Here is an 18,070-nt window from a genome sequence, read left to right on the forward strand (position 1 = left end):
CTCCAATAATGCTGACGCATCTGGGAACCAGGGTTAAGGTAGTTTTATGAATTAGGTTTAGATATGGCTTTGATTCAGTTAGTTGAGTAGGATTAACTTGGACTTGAGAGAGACTTGATGGTCAATTAAAATATAAATCAATTAAACTTAAAAGCTTGTTTTATTCAAATAGTAAGTCGGACGGTTGGGCTGGCCCCTCAGGGGTCGGCGTTCGCTTTTTTTTAGGATTCCCCTTCAGGGAATCCTTAACTTGAAATTTGTACTTTGGCTATCTCCCTCGAACATATTAATGCTTATGGAACCTAAACAAATTTACTTTTCTCATTCTTTCTTTAGTAATTTTCTCCTCATTCTTGATTTCCTACCAAGCATTTCAGAAGGTCCAAGAAGCTCTAACCGTGGTGCTAAACGGGCTAACTTCGGAGGACTTACAAGGGTGCTTCCAATCATGGGAGAAACGTTGGAATCGTTGTGTAGAGTTAAAGGGAGATTATTGTGAAGGTTGATAGTAAAATTTTTCCAAAAACTTCATTTTCTTGTTTTTTTATTCACAAATTCCACACCTCTTAATGTAGAAATGAACATCTTTTGCATGTTGATCTTTTCTCTCTATCAGACAAACAGATATTTTATAAGTTGCATCCCTTTTATTTGTAGAAATCAAATGCAGATACATGTAAATTAAATTAGGGTTAGTTTTTTTACATCAAATAAAGTTTTTAACAAGACCTAACGATGCTTATTTTGATTTTGGCTAAAAAATCAATTTCTGATAGTAATGAGGATTAAGCCAAACCAATTTTTTCTTTGAAATTTAAATTTAGGAATGCGATAATTATTGAACTGTATAGTTTCTTTTCTTAGAACTTTGAATTTTTATGACTTGATTTATTAAAAAAAAATCTATTTGCCTTGACATCTATAATTTGGGTTCAGAAACTGAAAGGTTTTTTTCTAATGGGTCTTGAAAGGAATTAGATAACTATCTTCGCAAACTTTATTTTTTTCAAACTTAGTTTGAAATCAATCAAAGCTGTTTTATTTTTCATGTATTTCATTTTGTATGTGTAATTATTTTCAAAAAGAGTAAAATGGTAATTTTTATTTTTAAAACAATTAAAACAATTTTAAAAGTCTTTATTTTTTCCGTGAAGTCTTCTGGATTTGATGAAATAGTACGCAAAAACGAACCAACTTCTGATCGAATTGTTGACAAAACTCATGGTTATATTGTTATAAATAATCGTAATGCCATAGCTATGAAAAGTACATTGGAAAATTCAATAACTCAAGGCATAATAAAGCAGATGGCTGGACCTCTTATATTTTCAGCTAGAAGTGCTGTACGAGATTTAGATTCAACTAATGATTTGACGTTTTTGAGAATTGGAACAAAAAAATTTGAATATTTAATTGCTCCCGAAGAAGATTTTACTATTGTTGTTCTGCAATAAAATAATATAATATACATACGTAATTTGATTTAAATTGTGTCCATAAATATTTTTTCCACGTTGCATTATTTCAGTCAAAATACTAATGTGAAGTAAAAATTGGTGTTTTCACGATGTGTGATCAATTTAAAGTCGTTGTCAGATTTAAAAGTTCGTAATTTAAGTCGGTGTTCACATTGATCTGTTTTAGGTCTCATTTTGACAGCTTCAAAAGTGACAGTTCCCCAAATAGTGGCTGTACAAAACGAAACCTTTATTTCAAGATTTACGAAAACCAAGACGAACCTGAGCATGGTCTTGTAGATGTTTGTAAAACAGCATTTTTGTAGATAGTAATTGCTTACAATATTTTTTAAAGAATGAATTTCAAAATGGTGGCTGTGATGCGTCAACGTTTTGTTTTGATTATATACTGAATCTGGCCAACATTAAAAAATGCAGTAGAAAATGACGAATAATTTTGCAATAACTTTAATTGCAACATCCAACTGAGTACTTAAAGGTTTTTCACGGCCATACATTTTGTGGCATAATTTTTTAATATTTTAGGGTGGTCTTAGGCCTTAAAAAATAAATCCCATTTAACGATGTCTCATCTTTACAAAATAATTAAACAAAATGTATTTTGCTTTAATTGGAATAAATCGGCTTTTAATGACATCATTTGAAATCTAGGTTTATAAACGTAATAAATGATCCGCACTCGACATTCTTATGGAAGTCTTATTTAAATTCACCCAAAATCTCTTAAAGGCGAATGGGCCCAAAACAAGATTGCCGTTGGTCCCAATTTACAATGGTTTAATGGATACTATACGATTTGTAATTATCCACAGTTTAGTTGAAAAAATGATAATCCTCAAGTGTATGTTGAGACTTCAGCTTCTGAGATATGAAGAAAGTCTTGAAATGTCAAAGATTTGTTTAAAATCAAAAAATTGTTTTTTGTCTTGGGAGAAAGCAATGAATTAAATGCAATTTGGCATATTTTCATCGCACAATAAACTTATATTTTTCGTTAATGGCTGAATCACAAACACGCTTTAGCTTCGGCTTCGCCTGACATTAACGAGTTCAGCCATAGGAATTCACCTCACGTTTTGTTTAACAATCGTAAAGAAAAGAACGTAATGTAACGTAATGTGACTCCAAACGGAAGCTCTAGTTCAATTATGGCTGAATCACAAACACGCTTCAGCTTCGGCTTCGTCTGCGATACGGTGGACCTGCTTTGAGGTTGCTTTGAATGACAGTCCTATTATTTCATCCCTCCAAAGAGCAAATAAGCTGAAGCGTGTTTTTGTTTCAGCCATTATGTACATATTTACAATACATTTTTAACCTCAAGGTTTGTGATGACAAAATGCGTATCATGGCAGTAGATTCAACGCATCCAGGTTCCTGTCACGATTCTGCTGTGTGGAATGTTAGCAGCGTCAAATCATATTTGGAAAGAAAATAGCACAATGGAATGAGGAATTCTTGGTTATTAGGAGATTCGGGCTACGGGTTAGAACCTTACCTATTGACACCATACAGAAATACGATTCCCGAGAGTACCGAGAGGCAATTTAACACAAAACATATAAAGGCCAGAAATGTTGTCGAGCAAACTATTGGTTTTCTTAAAAACCGTTTCCGGTGCACTTTACAAGATAGAACACTGCACTATGATCCTAGGAATGCTTCCACAATAGTGAATGTTTTGCTGTGCCTTCTGTGTTGTGCGTTGGACTGAAGACCGCTGTAGTCCATCCTCTCCCAAAAAAGGGAAAGGACAACTCCAACCCGTCAAATCTTCGGTCGATAAGTCTTCTTCCGAGCATCAGCAAAGTTTTCGAAAAAATCATTAATAGGGCTCTGACTAAGTGGGCTGCGGACAACAAAATAATTCCGGATAAACAGTTCGGGTTCAAGGCGGGTCATGACACAATTCATGCTGCGTCTTAACTCGTTTCTGATATCCAATGGAATAAATCAAAACAACAATGCACAGGTGCTGTTCTGGTTGATTTGGAAAAGGTCTTTGACACCGTATGGTTAGAGGGTCTTTACCTTAAACTGAGCAGGCTTGGCATAAGCAAGCCATTGTTGTATATACTTTATGATATGCTCAACGGTAGAAAGTTTGTTGTCAAAAGTGGCAATGTAACTTCTACCACAACATTCTCAATTAAAAATGGTCTTCAACAGGGAGCGGTGAATTCGCCGATTCTCTTCAGCATTTACACCAGCGATCTGATAGGTAGTCTTACAAAGGCAATTGCGTACGCCGATGATCTAATTGCGTACAGAACGGCCCGAAAGGTTGAGGTTATTAGAATTCTCTTGCAGCGTGATTTCGATAAGATTCAGCAATATTGCGACGACTGAAAACTGAAAATAAATGTCCAGAAGTCAGAGACAATTCTGTTCCGGACTCCGTTGGCTAGGGCCACGAGGGATACGTGTAAAAATTGGCGCAAGATGGTCATCGTTGATCTTTACGGGCAGCCATTAGCGAGCAAAAGTGTAGTGAAGTACCTCGGTATCTGGTTAGATCAGTATTTATATTTCGACAGACATATAAATGCTGCTCTGACCAGGGCCAGAGGAGCCTTCGCTCTGACGAAACGGCTGTTTTTTAGCAGTCGGCTTGACCCCAGAGTGAAGGTAATTTGCTACATGGCCCTCATACGGCCAATGATCGTTTATGGTTGTCCTGTGTGGTTCAACGTTGCCCCTTCCCAGATGGAGAAGTTTCGGGTGTTCGAGCGGCAGTGTTTACGACGCTGTACCGGCTTATATCGAACAGCCGAATCTTCTTATGTGCATTACTATTCAAACGAGGTCCTATACAACGGGGCTCGAATCAATAGAATTGACAATTTCGTGATAAAACTCGTTCGAGGTCATATTGCAAGAGCTATGTCTTCGACCAACAATTTAATTTTCGGGGCGTTCTATCCGAACGACGAGTATTTTGAAAGTGCACGCTTGAGCGGGTTCATTCCACCAGAGGCATTCCTCTTTTTAGACAAATGCGGTCTGATACAGGATAGATTGGCAGTCCCGTTAATCTACCACGTTAGACGAAGAACCGTAGATAGGCGACTCATGTACAATCGGGACGTCTTGGCACAAGGTGGAGCGGAGCTCCTTCGGTTCAGTAGGGCTGTGTCCGAGCGGGACCGAACTGATAGGGTGAAGCAGGAGAACCAGTTTTGGTGGCTTCAATCGGCACTTGATAGTGGGTAGTCGGGATGGGGTTTTTAAGCCTTGGCCGGCTTACATACTTGTTTTATAGTTTTAGGGTTTAGTTTTAAGTAGAATAGGCATGGTGGCACAAAAAAAAATACAAAAAAAAAAAAAAAAAATAAAAAAAAAACAAGGAATATAAAAAACAAAAAAAAAATTAAAAAACGTACAAAAAAAAACAATAAAACATAAAAACAAAAAAATGTTAGATTTGCTGCTGTGGTTGTTCTAGTTTTAAGTAGTTTATAGGTAGAATAGGTAGTTAAAGTTAGTTTTAAGTTTTATTTAAGGACCTAACTTTAAGTAGTTTGTAAGTAAAAATAAATAAAAAAGGATATTGATATTAGTTTTTTGTTCAAATTTTCTAATAAATACAAAAATAAATGAAATGAAATTTAAATGAAGTAAAATAGATCTTAGGGCCGAAAGGCATTAGTTTTAAGTTTTATAGTTTAACTTAGAGTGTCCGTATGGGACCATTCAGTTAGTTGTAAGTTATGGATAATTAGGCTATTTTCATGAATTTTTGTCTAGCTTTAAGATAGGTTTAAGATTGAATAAATAAAAATGAATTTGAAAAAAAAAAAAAAAAAAGTGCGTTGAACTGTCATGCAAGGGGTCTAGGGTTCAATCCCTGCCAATGCCACCTTAATTAAAAAAAAAAGTTTTCACGGGTACCGCCTCTTGCGAGGAATTGACAAATCCTCCAAGAGTAATTATTGTCATGAAAAGTGTTTTCTCAAAATTAGCCGTTCGGATTCGGCATATAAACTGTAGGTCCCTTCCATCCCTGACAACATTTCTTGCACACAGGAATGGTTGAGTGTTGTAAGGCACTAGGTCCTGGTTCTTCATGGACTGTTGCGCCACCTAATTTATTTTTTGATTCCATGGACAGCTTTTTCCATTGCTGTAATCCTGACCACAGTTTCCTCTGAGGGCGTCAGATATAATTGGTTCCATTCACCACCACCAGTCGAATCTACTTCTTTTTTTGTGTTGAATCAGCTTTTTTTTTAAAAAACACTTTGTAGTCCGACCACACCTGTAAAGTACATACAAAAACGTTTTTAAAATGCACTACAAATTCGAGGCAAATAGTTTACTTTGTTCCATCCAGTCACATCTCTCTTTGGGAGTCCTAAAGCGTTTAAGTCATTCGTCAATTCTTCCCACAATCTATCTACATGCTCGGCTCTACTATCTGTTTTAACCCACCCTCTTCCAAGGTCGGGATACTTCTCCATAAATGCAACTAACATTGCAAATAGTTGCTGTGTTGTATGCTTTCCCCTGCTGTATGCTTTCCCCTGCTGTATGCTTTCCCCTAAGTTTTATTATGTGTAAAAATATGTTTAGTTAATTTAATTGTATTAAAAAAATAATAAAAAAAACTTACATTTTTGTTCCACCGAATCTGTTTTCGCCAACAAAAAAACAACCGAATTGAAAGCGTCAAATATTAAGCGTTTTGCAGATCCGTTTGTTTTTTAGAACACCCTGAAATACGTAAAACGTCAAACAATACGGAAAAGAGAATTGACAAAATTCGAAAACGGTCGGTTTGGAAATTCGAACGAAAATCAGAACAGGGGTGATAGTGTTATTCTATTTTAAAATTCTATACCCTTTAACTTACTTTAACTCTTCTACACATCACAAAAATAAGCCCCAATACACCAATAGTCCCCACTAAAACAGTTTATAAAGATTGTTTTTTTTTTCAATAACTTCGGTTTGAAGCAAACTTTCCCTTTCCATATTCGATTAAAAACTTTGTTTGACACTCACATGGAACTCCTCCTAATTGATGTTTTTTTAAATCCCGAAATCGATATTCCAGAAAATACAAACCACTACCAAACTACCATATTGTAATATTCCTTTCCTATTGACCCAGTTAAACAAATAATGAACCTAACTGTAGAGGGATTGCTAAGGGATACGACGATGGATAGAGGTACGAGTATGTATCTAGGCACATGTTTAATGTCAGATATTATTCCTTTGGCGTTGATTCAGTTGGAAAGTTTTCGTTTTCAACCTGTTGGAAGGAAGTAATAAAATAGGTACGCGTTTGCCATTTCACTTCAGTTAACTTGTATATTGTGTCCTGTGTCTCCTTTGTGAAATTCCAACATTATCCTTCTTTTTTATTTTGTTTCTCTAGCTCCCACATCTACTCTATCTCCATTAGTTCACAAGGAATTTTGTGAAATTATTATCAGAACTGACAGTTCAGTTCAGTGATTGTGTATGATTCCTTTGGGAGTTCTAAAAAAAGCTTTATTGAAAATATGGATAAACCTGTGAAGGTAATCGATTGCGTATAAATTAAGTCATTAAATTAATCAAAATTTTGATGTTTTTTTTCCAAAGACAGACAAAAGAACCAAAAGCTACGTAGATGAGGCATTTCGTCTTCTTCAGGAGCAACCGGGAGTTAAAGATGTTATTGTACTTAATGAATTAGCGAATCCGATTCGATCGACTTTGGAACAGGCAAGGGCAGTTGAATATTGTGGGTTATATGAAATGCTCTATCAGAAAGTTCGTTATATGTTACATCAAATTGATCCTGAGGATGAAGTTTTGGGATTGCGAGTGCGGACTAAATCGGATGAGACTATTGTTGCGAAAGATGGAAAAATAACTGTGATGGTTGTGCAGAATGCCACTGATATGAATCAGCCGTGGATACCCCGAATAGAAGAAAAGCAATTGTGATTATGTTATTAATTGATATCAAGTAAAAGAAATTTAATTAAACCTTTGCGTTGTGTAAGCTCTTGAAATTTTGGGTAAAAGGACTTAAGTAGTGTTGCCCTTTTTTTGAACAGGGATTGAAATGGCATTTTACTTAAATGGCCTTTGTCTTAATTTGCTGGTGCTTTAAGATGTACATTTTTATCAAAATTTTAGGCTAAATGCTTGCGTTCGTGGTAAACTTACAGTCAAAATTTTCAATGACGCTGAGGTTCAATTTATTAATCTCACCATGGTCTCGCCATATACATTAGGAATAATGTTGTTAATCAGTTTTTGCCACAATATGGTCTCTGCACCAATTCTTTTTTCAATTGCATGTGGTTTAAATTTTCCGTAAATAAGCAAATCATTCACTATTGCTTCCTTTATCGAAGTCCCAATCTAGACAGAGTGTCAACTTCTCGTGAATTTGCTGTTTTGTCTGATTGCATCCAACGAATTGTTTCGTCCTATCCTCGTAGTTTAATCGTTATTACGGTAGATTTCAATTTCAACAAAATTCTTCATGGCTTCAACATTCGGTCAACACCAGAAGAAGTGTATGCTGAGATCTTCGCTGAGTTGAACCACCTAACTCAGCTGGTCAACGAGCCCACTCGAATATCGGACGTAGAAGGTCGAGCAGAAAACACTCTTGACTTGTTTCTTAACTCTGATACTGGTTAGTACACTATGAGTGTTCTATCTCCTCTAGGCACATGTGACCATTGTGTAATATCAGAAAATGTCTAGTGTAAAAACTCCCCAGTTAAAGAAAGAGCTTCTAAGAGAACCGTTTGGCAGTACGAGAAAGCCAACTTGGATGGTTCAATAATTACTTCAGGATCTTAAACTGGTCACTCTCTCTATAGTGACGTTGACGCCAGCGCTGATATGATCACAAGTTTGATTCTTTTGGGAATGAGAACTTTTATCCCGAATAGGGTTAAAAGCATCGGACCGAAGGAAAACTCATGGTTCGATGCGAGCTGTAAAGAGGTTAATAGGATCAAGAAGGTAAGTTACTGTTGTCTTAAAGCCAATCCAACTGAGGAAAACCGGAATGAGTTCAAGCAAGCCAGGAAGGCCTACAACGCCCATATTCGATGGATGAAATTTTTGGATGACCAAAAATAATGCTCAGTTCGCCTACAATTCAACGCTGCCAGTAAGCGTTAAGACTCTCCAGTACTTGAGCAAGTTAGTGATTCTATGGGACCAACCTTTTTTCGCACCCGTACTGTGGCGAGAGACCTTAAAGATCTTAACATACACAAATCCGCTGGTCCGGATGGTATCCTCCCTATTGTTCTGAAGAGGTGTTCTTCAACGCTATCAAAACCACTGCGTAAGCCTTTTTATATGTCTTACTTCACTCCTACTCCTTAATTGGATTAGTAATTACCTTTCGAATAGTTCGATACAAGTTGTATTGGAAGGATAGGTCTGAAAACCACAATATAAATGCTGGTGTGCCCCAGGGCTCTGTTCTATCTCCAACACTCTTTCTCATTTTTATTAATGATATCCTGTGTGCAATTTTTAATCCAATACACTGTTTAGCTGACGAAAGTACTCTTAGCTTTTCATATTCGTTTTCAGATTGACATCCCTCTTCTTCGGTTGTGGAACTGCAACGACAAAATATGATAAGCTCATTAAATTGCGACCGATACAATGGGAAATAAAAACCGCTTGGAATTTAATGCTTCGAAAACCCACTGCTGTCTGGTATTGTTAAAGTGAGATATAACCCCCTTGCCATTATCCATAGATGGCACTTGCATCGAGGAGACTGAACATCTCGATATTCTCAGTATGTGTTTCACCAAAAAATGCCACAAGATGTTTCGGTTTTCTAAGGCGATGCAAGAAGTTTTTCTCCCCCTCTGATCGGGCTGTTATCTACAAAGACTTATATACGTCCAAAGCTTGAGTACAACTCCCATATCTGGGCTGGTGCTCCTGCAACTTACTTAAGCCTCTTGGACAGTATTGAACGTAGGGCATTAAGATTGATTGGTGATATTACCATCATAAAATCATTTACGTCGCTTGAACATCGTCGAAATGTTTCTTGTCTCACTCTCTTTAACCGTTATTTCAACTGTTTATGTTCTAGAGAAATAGAGCAAACAAATTTAAATAAAAAAGTGACTCACAATTGACATCGTTCTTAAGAGTTGGAGCAAAGTTCAGTTTATTGATTAAGGCTTAAAAGTTTGAAACTATTGAAAACAGTGGATAGTATAATATTTGTGAAAGTATTATTTGGAATATTTTGTACTAAGGATTACATTAATACACCCTCAATTAAGCTGGGATGTAGAGGATAGATTTATAGGAAATCTGTAACAAAAAACTAATGATCTTTTAACCATTAATAAGTATCAACAATGGAAACACAGATAAAAAATTAAAAAATAAAAGATCTGTTTCCTTACTCCTGGTTTGACGACGAATGCCGGTGAAACAGCAGGTATATAAAACGGCGCTGCACAAAAGGACCAGAGCTTCTCGCGAGCTCTACGAGCAGAAGAGGAGAGAGGAACACCGGCTTCTTAGATGGAAAAAAAGAGAATATGAGAAGCGCGCGATCGAGGAGATAGAGGGATGTCACAACAGGAATGAGGTTCGTAAATTTTACCAAAAGGTAAAAAAACCTCTCAAGGATACCAGCCACGAACGGAAGCCTGTAAAGACGATCAGGCGAACATCTTAGTAGAACCGCAGTCGATGCTGAGAATATGGAAAGATCACTTCTCCAAATTATATAACGGCGATGACGAACCGAATTTCGCTGTAAGGGAGGTAGAACCACTTAACTTTAGTCAAACAAAGCTGCTGGAGCTGACGGCATCGCTGCCGAACTATTCAAAGCAGCAGGCGATGACTTGGTACGGGGCATGCACCAACTCATCTGCAAAATATGGTCGGAAGAAAGCATGCCCGATTAGTGGAATCTCAGCATAGTGTGCCCGATACATAAGAAAGGAGACCCTCTAAACTGCGCCAACTACAGAGGCATCAGTCTCCTTAACATTGCGTATAAGATCCTCTCTGGCGTATTATGTGAACGTCTGAATCCATTCGTCAACAACCTGATTGGTCCTTATCAGTGTGGCTTCAGAAAAGGAAAGTCCACTATCGACCAAATATTCACACTACGGCAGATCTTGGAAAAAACCCAGGAATTTCAAATCGATACCCACCATCTCTTAATCGATTTTAAAGCCGCGTATGAGTTTTAGAAGCACTGTCATGCGACTTCTTCAACATCGTTCTGGAAAAAATTGTGCAAAACTCAACCGTCAACACTAGAGGTACAATCTTCCAAAGGTCCATCCAATTACTCGGATACGCAGATGATATTGACATAGTTCGAAGATCAAGGCGTGATGTCAGTGGAGCGTTCTTGAGCATTGCGACGGAAGGGAAGAAGATGGGTTTAGTGGTCAATGAGGGCAAGACCAAGTATATGCTGACATCAAAAAGGGACACTGAACAACGACGTCTTGGACAAAACGTCACCATGGACAGCTATAACTTTGAGGTAGTTAAGGACTTTGTCTACCTAGGCACCGCTTTTAATACAGACGACGACACCAGCGCTGAAATCGAACGAAGAATAACTCTTGCAAATCGCTGCTTCTTTGGACTTAGAAGGCAATTGAGAAGTAAAGTTTTCCCCCGAGCATGTAAAATCTCCATCTATTAGACACTCATCATCCCGGTTCTCATTTATGGTGCTGGCGCTGAGGCCTGGATCCTGTCAAAGAAAGATGAGAACGTCTTAGGATGCTTCGAGAGAAAAATTCTTCGGGTGATTTTTGGTCTCGTACGTATAGATGAAGAATGGAGGAGAAGATATAACGACCAACTGTACGGGCTGTACAGCGACACTGACATAGTTAGCAGAATTAAAGTCCAACGGATTAGATGGCTAGGTCATGTAGAGCGGATGGACATCAACGCTCCAGCCCGGAAGGTCTTCGAATCCAATCCCGAGGGACGGCACAGTAGAAGAAGACCGCGACTCAGGTGGCGCACCCAGGTGGGAGAGGACCTCAACCAACTTGGCGTGCGAAACTGGAGACAGCTAGCTAGCGACCGAGCTGGCTTGAGACGCTTGTTGGTTGAGGCCCAGGTCCGCCTCGGACTGTAGCGCCACCTTAAGGAAGTAATTATGGCGCTGGAATGTATCGTTTTAATACCATACACTCCTGAGACCTGTGGATTAAAAAAGATTATCTTCTTTGATGTTATACAATTGGACACTGTCAGAAAAATCAAGAAAATTTTGTCCAAGCGAGCTATGTAGATTGTAGGGCCCATACTTGTCGGGCCAACTCATCAGCGCGTTTACTTCCATCAATGTCACTATGGCGCACGGCCGAAAACCCAAGACTGGATAGTTAATCCAAACATTGTTGGACCAGTATAGAGGATTTTGTAGTCGAAGTGATAGCCAAAACAGCTCCACAGCTTTGAGTTCGATGTGAGTATTTTGCATGCTTCTCTGATTGTTAGTAATTCAGATTGAAATATACTGTTTAAATCAGGAAACTTAGAGGCATTTAGGGACTCGGAGAAAATACACGACCTAATTCACTTTTGCCCTGTCATTCATTAATTCCAGTAAAGGAGTACATATTTCTTAATCATAATGTCCTGATCCTCCCAATCCTTTCTGACTTAAAAATCTTTACTGAAGTCTGTGTCTGTCGCATATCCGATAGAATCACTTTAGTAATATTGTCAGGCCCCCAAAGTCTGTAAAAGCAACAGTCTTAGCAAACTGAACGGTACTAAATATTTTATGTGTTATAGGCTTGTCACACCAAGTCCCAGTTTTGGCGAAATACATCTAAAACTCAAGTTTTCCCATACATTTTTGGTAAACCACAAGTTTTCGTAAACCACAAGTCTTATATAAAACCTAGTAGCAATTCAAAGTTGAGCTAAACAAACAAACCTTTCAAAACATTCAGCGCTCAAATTAATGTAAACAAAACAGCTGATGGCTGCTGTCAAAACAAATATTTTATTTTGAAATAAAATTGGTTCTGGTAAGTAAAATTATTTTCTTTACAAAATAAGAATTATTGTTTTTTGTTTTTTATTTACAGAATATGGAAAAGAACAAAAAACAACAAAAAGGAAACTTTGGGGGAGCCGCTTAGCAAAGTTTGCCAACGTCGAGAATAAAAGCCCCGTTAACTATTTACGGCACTGGCGGTTCTTTTATGATCCTCCAGAGTTTCAAACGCGAGGAACCGTAATTTACTATGGCTACTGGCTTGATGACCCCAGGGACGAGAAAGACTTGCTCATAGTTCGTAATGACGTTTCCAAGTAATGCGTCTTCCAAATCGTCGCCACAAATATGCTCGACGCCTTCGCTTACTACCTGGAGAAAGACTTTCCGGTAACTCCGTTCAATCACAAAGGTTTGGAAGATATGAGAAAGGCGATAAATTCATTTGTGGAGGAGAATAAGTATGAAAGAAAATTTCTGGTGGAAGCTAAGTCGCAGCGGGCTAAGAAAATTTGCGGCAAAACATTGCACAATGTGGGAATCGCTGTTCCAGTGACTAAAACCACAATAGGGGGCTATCACCCCCTGATGGACAGCGATGCCAACATCAAGAATATCCTCAGCCGTTTGGACAAGCCAGGCGAGTCCTCAGAGTCCGAAGACGCCAAAGAGATATTCATAGAGAATTTGCAGCCCATCATAAAAGCTTCAGTGATCGCTCTGGATGAGTGTGAATTTGGTACGAATCTGGAACTAGGAATTGACCTTGTAGTTCTTGTTGTTTTTCATGTCGTGAGCCCATTGCACCCGTCCCCAAAAAATCAAATGGGGTGGCGCAACAGTCCGTTGTGAACCAAGGCCTAGTGACTTATAACTCTGATGCATTCCTGTGTGCGAGTACTGTTGTCAGGAATGGAAGGGACCTACAATTTTAGGCCGAATCCGAACGGCTAGTTTAAGAAAGCACTTTTTCATGACAAGAATTACTCTTGAAGGATTTGTCAATTCCTCTCAAGAGGCAGTACCCGCGAAAATTATTTTTTTTTTTTTTTAAATTAAGGTGGCACAGGCAGGGATTGAACCCAAGACCCCTTGCATGACAGTCCAACGCACTAACCATCATGCCAGGGGTACTACACCCGTCCATGTACCCGTCCCCTGCAGAACTTTTTTGAAACTCTTCTTCGGGGCGAAGTTATGTTACTGCCTTGTCTGCGCTAATATGCTGTTCTATTACAGGATTATCGACTTAAGGTTGTCGACGTTTGTTAAACCATTCAATAACGGGATACCATTCGTTCTTTTGGAACTTGTATAAAACTTTGTGTTCCTGAAAATCAACTTGATAAGAAGTACCTACATAAGGCTAAAGTTCGTATCTTGCATTTCCAGATCCTTTAGTTCATTGAGAGAGTATATCGAAAGTTCTGCTGCTTATTCTGAAATGTTTTTTTTCATCAAAACAAAATTTGACAGCCAGTGTTAAACAAATTTAAATGTCAAATGAAAACTTGTAAATGTTCGGTGTGACCGATTTTCGGGTTTTCGAAAACTTTTTGCCGAAAACCCGGTTTTGGGTTTGTTGTGAAAAGGCTTTTTAGCCTACTATTAGGATGTAGAGATTAACATTAAAAGCACCTGTTGGACAGGATCGTAGGACCCCTGTAGTAAACCTTATTTAGTTTTTCGATTTTGTATTTCTCATCAAGCGCAGGCCATCAAACAATCAATCCATATGACAAAATAAGTCGAACAATTTAATCTTCAGAAATTGAAGAATTTTTTACTCGCAATATCATTTAAAATTCTGCGCAAAAAAAATATATTTTCTTTTATAGTTTAAGCGCAATATTTTGTTTTTGGCAATTCCCAACCTAAATCTCGTATACGATATTCATAACAACTACACCTTAAAGATATTTTGACATTTAGCGCATGATCATCTCTTAAATACTCATACAAATATATTCATTCATAATGTTCTCGTTTTTTTATTACTCAATTTCTCATTTATGAAAGAGAGAAACTATACAAGCAATTGTATCTGTTTGTATCTCATCTTCACCTGCTGTCATTTAAATTGATAACAATAAAACAAAACTACAATCATTAAAGCGAGATAGATCTATACACTTATTGTACCATTCAACTCATTCCTCCGCCTATCTATCTATTTTGTGTATTTAAGAGAAAACTTCTCATCTTCAAACTTCAAATTAAACCAGTTTTTCTCTTTTCAGTTGTAAAAAATAATCAATTCCTCGAACGGAGCCGCATCCCAGAACAGGTATCTCCACAAACAATTTATTCCACCCACTTTTTCGTATAACGTACGTTCTTAATGAAAACAAAACCAAACTGTCATTAAGTTTCTCCGAAACTGCACCAAAACCAACCAAAGTAACACCAAATTTTTAAGAGAATAGTAAATTTCAATAATTGAGAACCACAGGGATACCATCATTTCATTCAGTTTCGATTTCGACTTTCGGTAAGTTCAATTCGCTTCGTCTACCATTTACTGGCTGTCATTTTCCAAACCCCGAGACATCGAGACAGAACTGAGTATCTACTGAGATTCCGAACCGAATCCGAATCCGAGTTCTGTGTTCTGTCTTCTGTGATTCCGTCACCGTCAGGTCAGTCAGTCATTCGTTCTCTTCCATTCGACGGCGAAAGGTGTGTTTCGTGTTGTGCGCTTCTATGAGTCTTCAGAAATAAATTTTATTTTATTTTTCTTTTGATTTTGCTTGTCTGGTGTGAATTATCGTTTTTATTCTCGTTAAATTGAAATTCGCTGTGTCGGCGATTGTATACAATACACAAAGGCGGTTCGATCTGTTTGATTAATTTAAATTCTATCTACGATTTAAGAATTTTAATCAGAAACTGCTGCTGCTTCTGCTGCAGGTGTATAACAGCTCGACAGAAGAAAAAAAAAGTTATTAATTTCCACAGAACGTGGCTGTCGAAAGAAAGTTGCGTGTTTTGTGTCTGGCGGCGGCGAGAAAGGTAAACTAAAGCGCCATCATAATTTTCAACAACCCAGAAAAAAAAATAAGAAGAATTAAAGAAAAATAAAAAAGTGCAAAAATATTTTATCTGCTTCCGAATTTGTGAAAATTTCACCGAAAGCTGTGCCGCATTATTAAATTCCTTAAAGTGTTCTTTTCGTGATCTGAGATTACCTACCCACTCTTTTTTTTTTGGTGATTTTCAAATTGGTATTGGTGTGTGGAAACGCGACGTCGACATCGACATCGACGACGACAATTGCGCGAGTGTTTGTGTTCACCTTCACCTATCCGTCAGTCCTCAGTATCACTGTAGTTTGAAGCCGTGAAGAATTACTATACCTGGGCTATTGTTTTTGAATTTACAAGAACAATACAAAAAAAATAGTAAATAAACAATAACAAAACACAAAATAAAAATAAAAATACCGGGGAAGGTTAAAATTCCGGAATTCAATTTTGGAGTTTGAGGTGAGTTTATTTTCTAGAATTTTTTTTTTTGGGGGGAAGATTTTATGAGCCCCTCGTACTGTCAGTGTGTAATGGAGTTGTGTGAAAATCGAAGGGAAAATGAGTTCTTTTTTTTGCAGTTGTTGTCTCCTTTCTTGAGTTGTCGAAGGAGCTGCAGAGTTGCCAGAGGAAACATTAAATACTTATGTGTCAAAAAATAATATTTAACTCTTTGGGTTAAAGGTGTTTCAAAAATTTAAAATTTTAATTTGTTAAAAAATATTGTTTTTATGCTAAGTCAAATTTAACGATGTTGGAATTTGATTCCTTGTTTCTTCTATTTCAATACAAGTGTTGTAGGTTTTTGGAAGTCCAGCGATGATTTTGTTTCTTTTCTGACATCCTAACAGCTGTTCAACTTCAGAAATTTGTTTCTCTTGAAATTTCATGCTCATAAGCAAAAAATACATTTAAGAATGCAATTAAATTAAATTATTTTAAGAAATGATAGGATTTACTCCAGATTAAAGAAATTAGTAAATGGCGCCCAACGTGAGTTTTTTTTTTTTTTTGCGAAATCATTTTAAAGGTATTTAGAGTAGTTTTGTTTTACATTATAATGTATTTTGGTACTTATACGATTAGCATTGAATGAAGTAGTTAGTTAAATACTTTATGTACTTCCGTTGGGATACGAGTCCAGTATCTAATTCCAAACCACCGGGTACATAATGTTTACAATAAACTAATGTGTTTTTATAAAATAACTGTTTTAGAGTCAGTGAAAACGTAGAAAAAAACAGTTTATGTAAAATACAAAAATAATAATTAACAATTGATGAAATCGTATGGTTTTTAACAAACAACACAATTCCACTGGAACCGTATTCTTTCAAAAGTTGCGTGTTGGCTAGTTTCGTTTTCGGATTAGGTGATTAATTTTATAATGCCATAAAGCACCAATTTGTGATGTTATTACAGTTTTTAAGGGGTTATTGCCTAGGGAGTTATATAACAAAATGTATGTTCTTAAAACATGACATAGAGACAATTGCATAACAAAATCTAATGTTTTATGCCGTTTCTTAAAAAAAGAAAAGAAGGCTACATATATATGTAGTTAGATTAATGAAGTGACACTTGCAAAAAGCAAATTAATTTCAACTCTGGAGCTTTTGCAATTTGCCACAAATGATTTTGGGACTTGCATTGAAATTGTTCTTGTTCTAAAGCATTGCATGACAGCTGCTTTTGACATTGACAACTAATGTAAGATGTAACGTTCCCCTAATCTTAATTTAAAAGGATGACCTAAAATTGCCAATCAGTATTTTTTTGTGTTTAATTTTTGGCTTATTCCAGAATTGAAAAAGAAAAATATAAATCAAATCTCACCACTTTTAATTTTTCTTTAATTGCGTTAAGAAAAAGAAAAGCAAAATTTTGACGTGAAAAATTTGGCTGATAGAAATTAAAAAAAAAATACAAAAATTTCCATACGAAAATGTAAAGTGTTATGTATGTTCCCAAATATATTTCTTTACAGAGTTAAAATTAATTCCAAGTAGCACATTCTAAAGCAACTTCAAAGAAAAACAGAAGTATAACATTATAGTTTGTTGTTTCACATTGATAAGAACTTTTGCTTTCAAAATTATAAAACCAATAACTGTGCGGCATTTCTTACAACTTACTTTTATAACTTTAACATTGAATTTAATTAAAAAAAAATAAATATTCACTTTGTTCTTATCACAAAAATAAATCCAATTTAAAATCATAAGAAAAACAAAATCTCATTAAAGAATAATAAACAAAATTTGTACTGAGTGCTTGAACTATATTCGCAAGAAAAAAAGTTTAGTTCTTTTCTTAAGAGGGTAAGTTTGAAGATTTGAAAGTTTTTATAGTTGGTGATGAGGTCATGACATTTCCCTCACCACGTAAACAAAAATAAATTTATTTTTGCGAAATAAAAAAACTTAAAGTCAGAAAAACTTTTACAATATTTTTATATTGTTTTGGTCGCTGAACATATTCATTTTTTTATTTCTGAGATTTGTTGGAAAATTTCATATGGCTGAATCACAAACACGCTTCAGCTTCGGCTTTGTCTGCGTTACTGCGGG

At 36.6% G+C, this 18,070-nt stretch overlaps 3 protein-coding genes across 9 annotated transcripts in view; all 3 read left to right on the top strand.

Annotated features, from left to right (window-relative positions):
- Positions 1-936: 936 nt before the first annotated feature.
- On the top strand, positions 937-1,462 carry LOC129943232 (dynein light chain roadblock-type 1-like). Its single transcript, XM_056052535.1, has 2 exons — positions 937-1,094; positions 1,155-1,462. Exons 1-2 carry the CDS (start codon positions 1,092-1,094, stop codon positions 1,452-1,454), a joined length of 303 nt encoding a protein of 100 aa, XP_055908510.1. The 5' UTR covers positions 937-1,091; the 3' UTR covers positions 1,455-1,462.
- Positions 1,463-6,675: 5,213 nt separating this feature from the next.
- On the top strand, positions 6,676-7,465 carry LOC129942304 (dynein light chain roadblock-type 1-like). Its single transcript, XM_056051174.1, has 3 exons — positions 6,676-6,760; positions 6,862-7,006; positions 7,071-7,465. Exons 2-3 carry the CDS (start codon positions 6,989-6,991, stop codon positions 7,416-7,418), a joined length of 366 nt encoding a protein of 121 aa, XP_055907149.1. The 5' UTR covers positions 6,676-6,760; positions 6,862-6,988; the 3' UTR covers positions 7,419-7,465.
- Positions 7,466-14,965: 7,500 nt separating this feature from the next.
- LOC129943273 (dystrobrevin beta) overlaps positions 14,966-18,070 on the top strand; it is a 261,581-nt gene continuing 258,476 nt past the window's right edge. For 3 of the 7 annotated variants that reach the window (XM_056052585.1, XM_056052586.1, XM_056052589.1), the window contains exon 1: positions 14,967-15,962. The gene's annotated coding sequence lies outside the window, so the exon portion shown is untranslated. Of the gene's footprint in view, positions 15,963-18,070 lie in introns of all 7 variants that reach the window. The other 4 variants (XM_056052587.1, XM_056052588.1, XM_056052590.1 and 1 more) reach the window with 4 other exon arrangements.

Source organism: Eupeodes corollae, chromosome 1 (genome assembly GCF_945859685.1).
Source record: "Eupeodes corollae chromosome 1, idEupCoro1.1, whole genome shotgun sequence".
In the NCBI taxonomy this organism is placed as follows: Eukaryota; Metazoa; Arthropoda; class Insecta; order Diptera; family Syrphidae; genus Eupeodes; species Eupeodes corollae.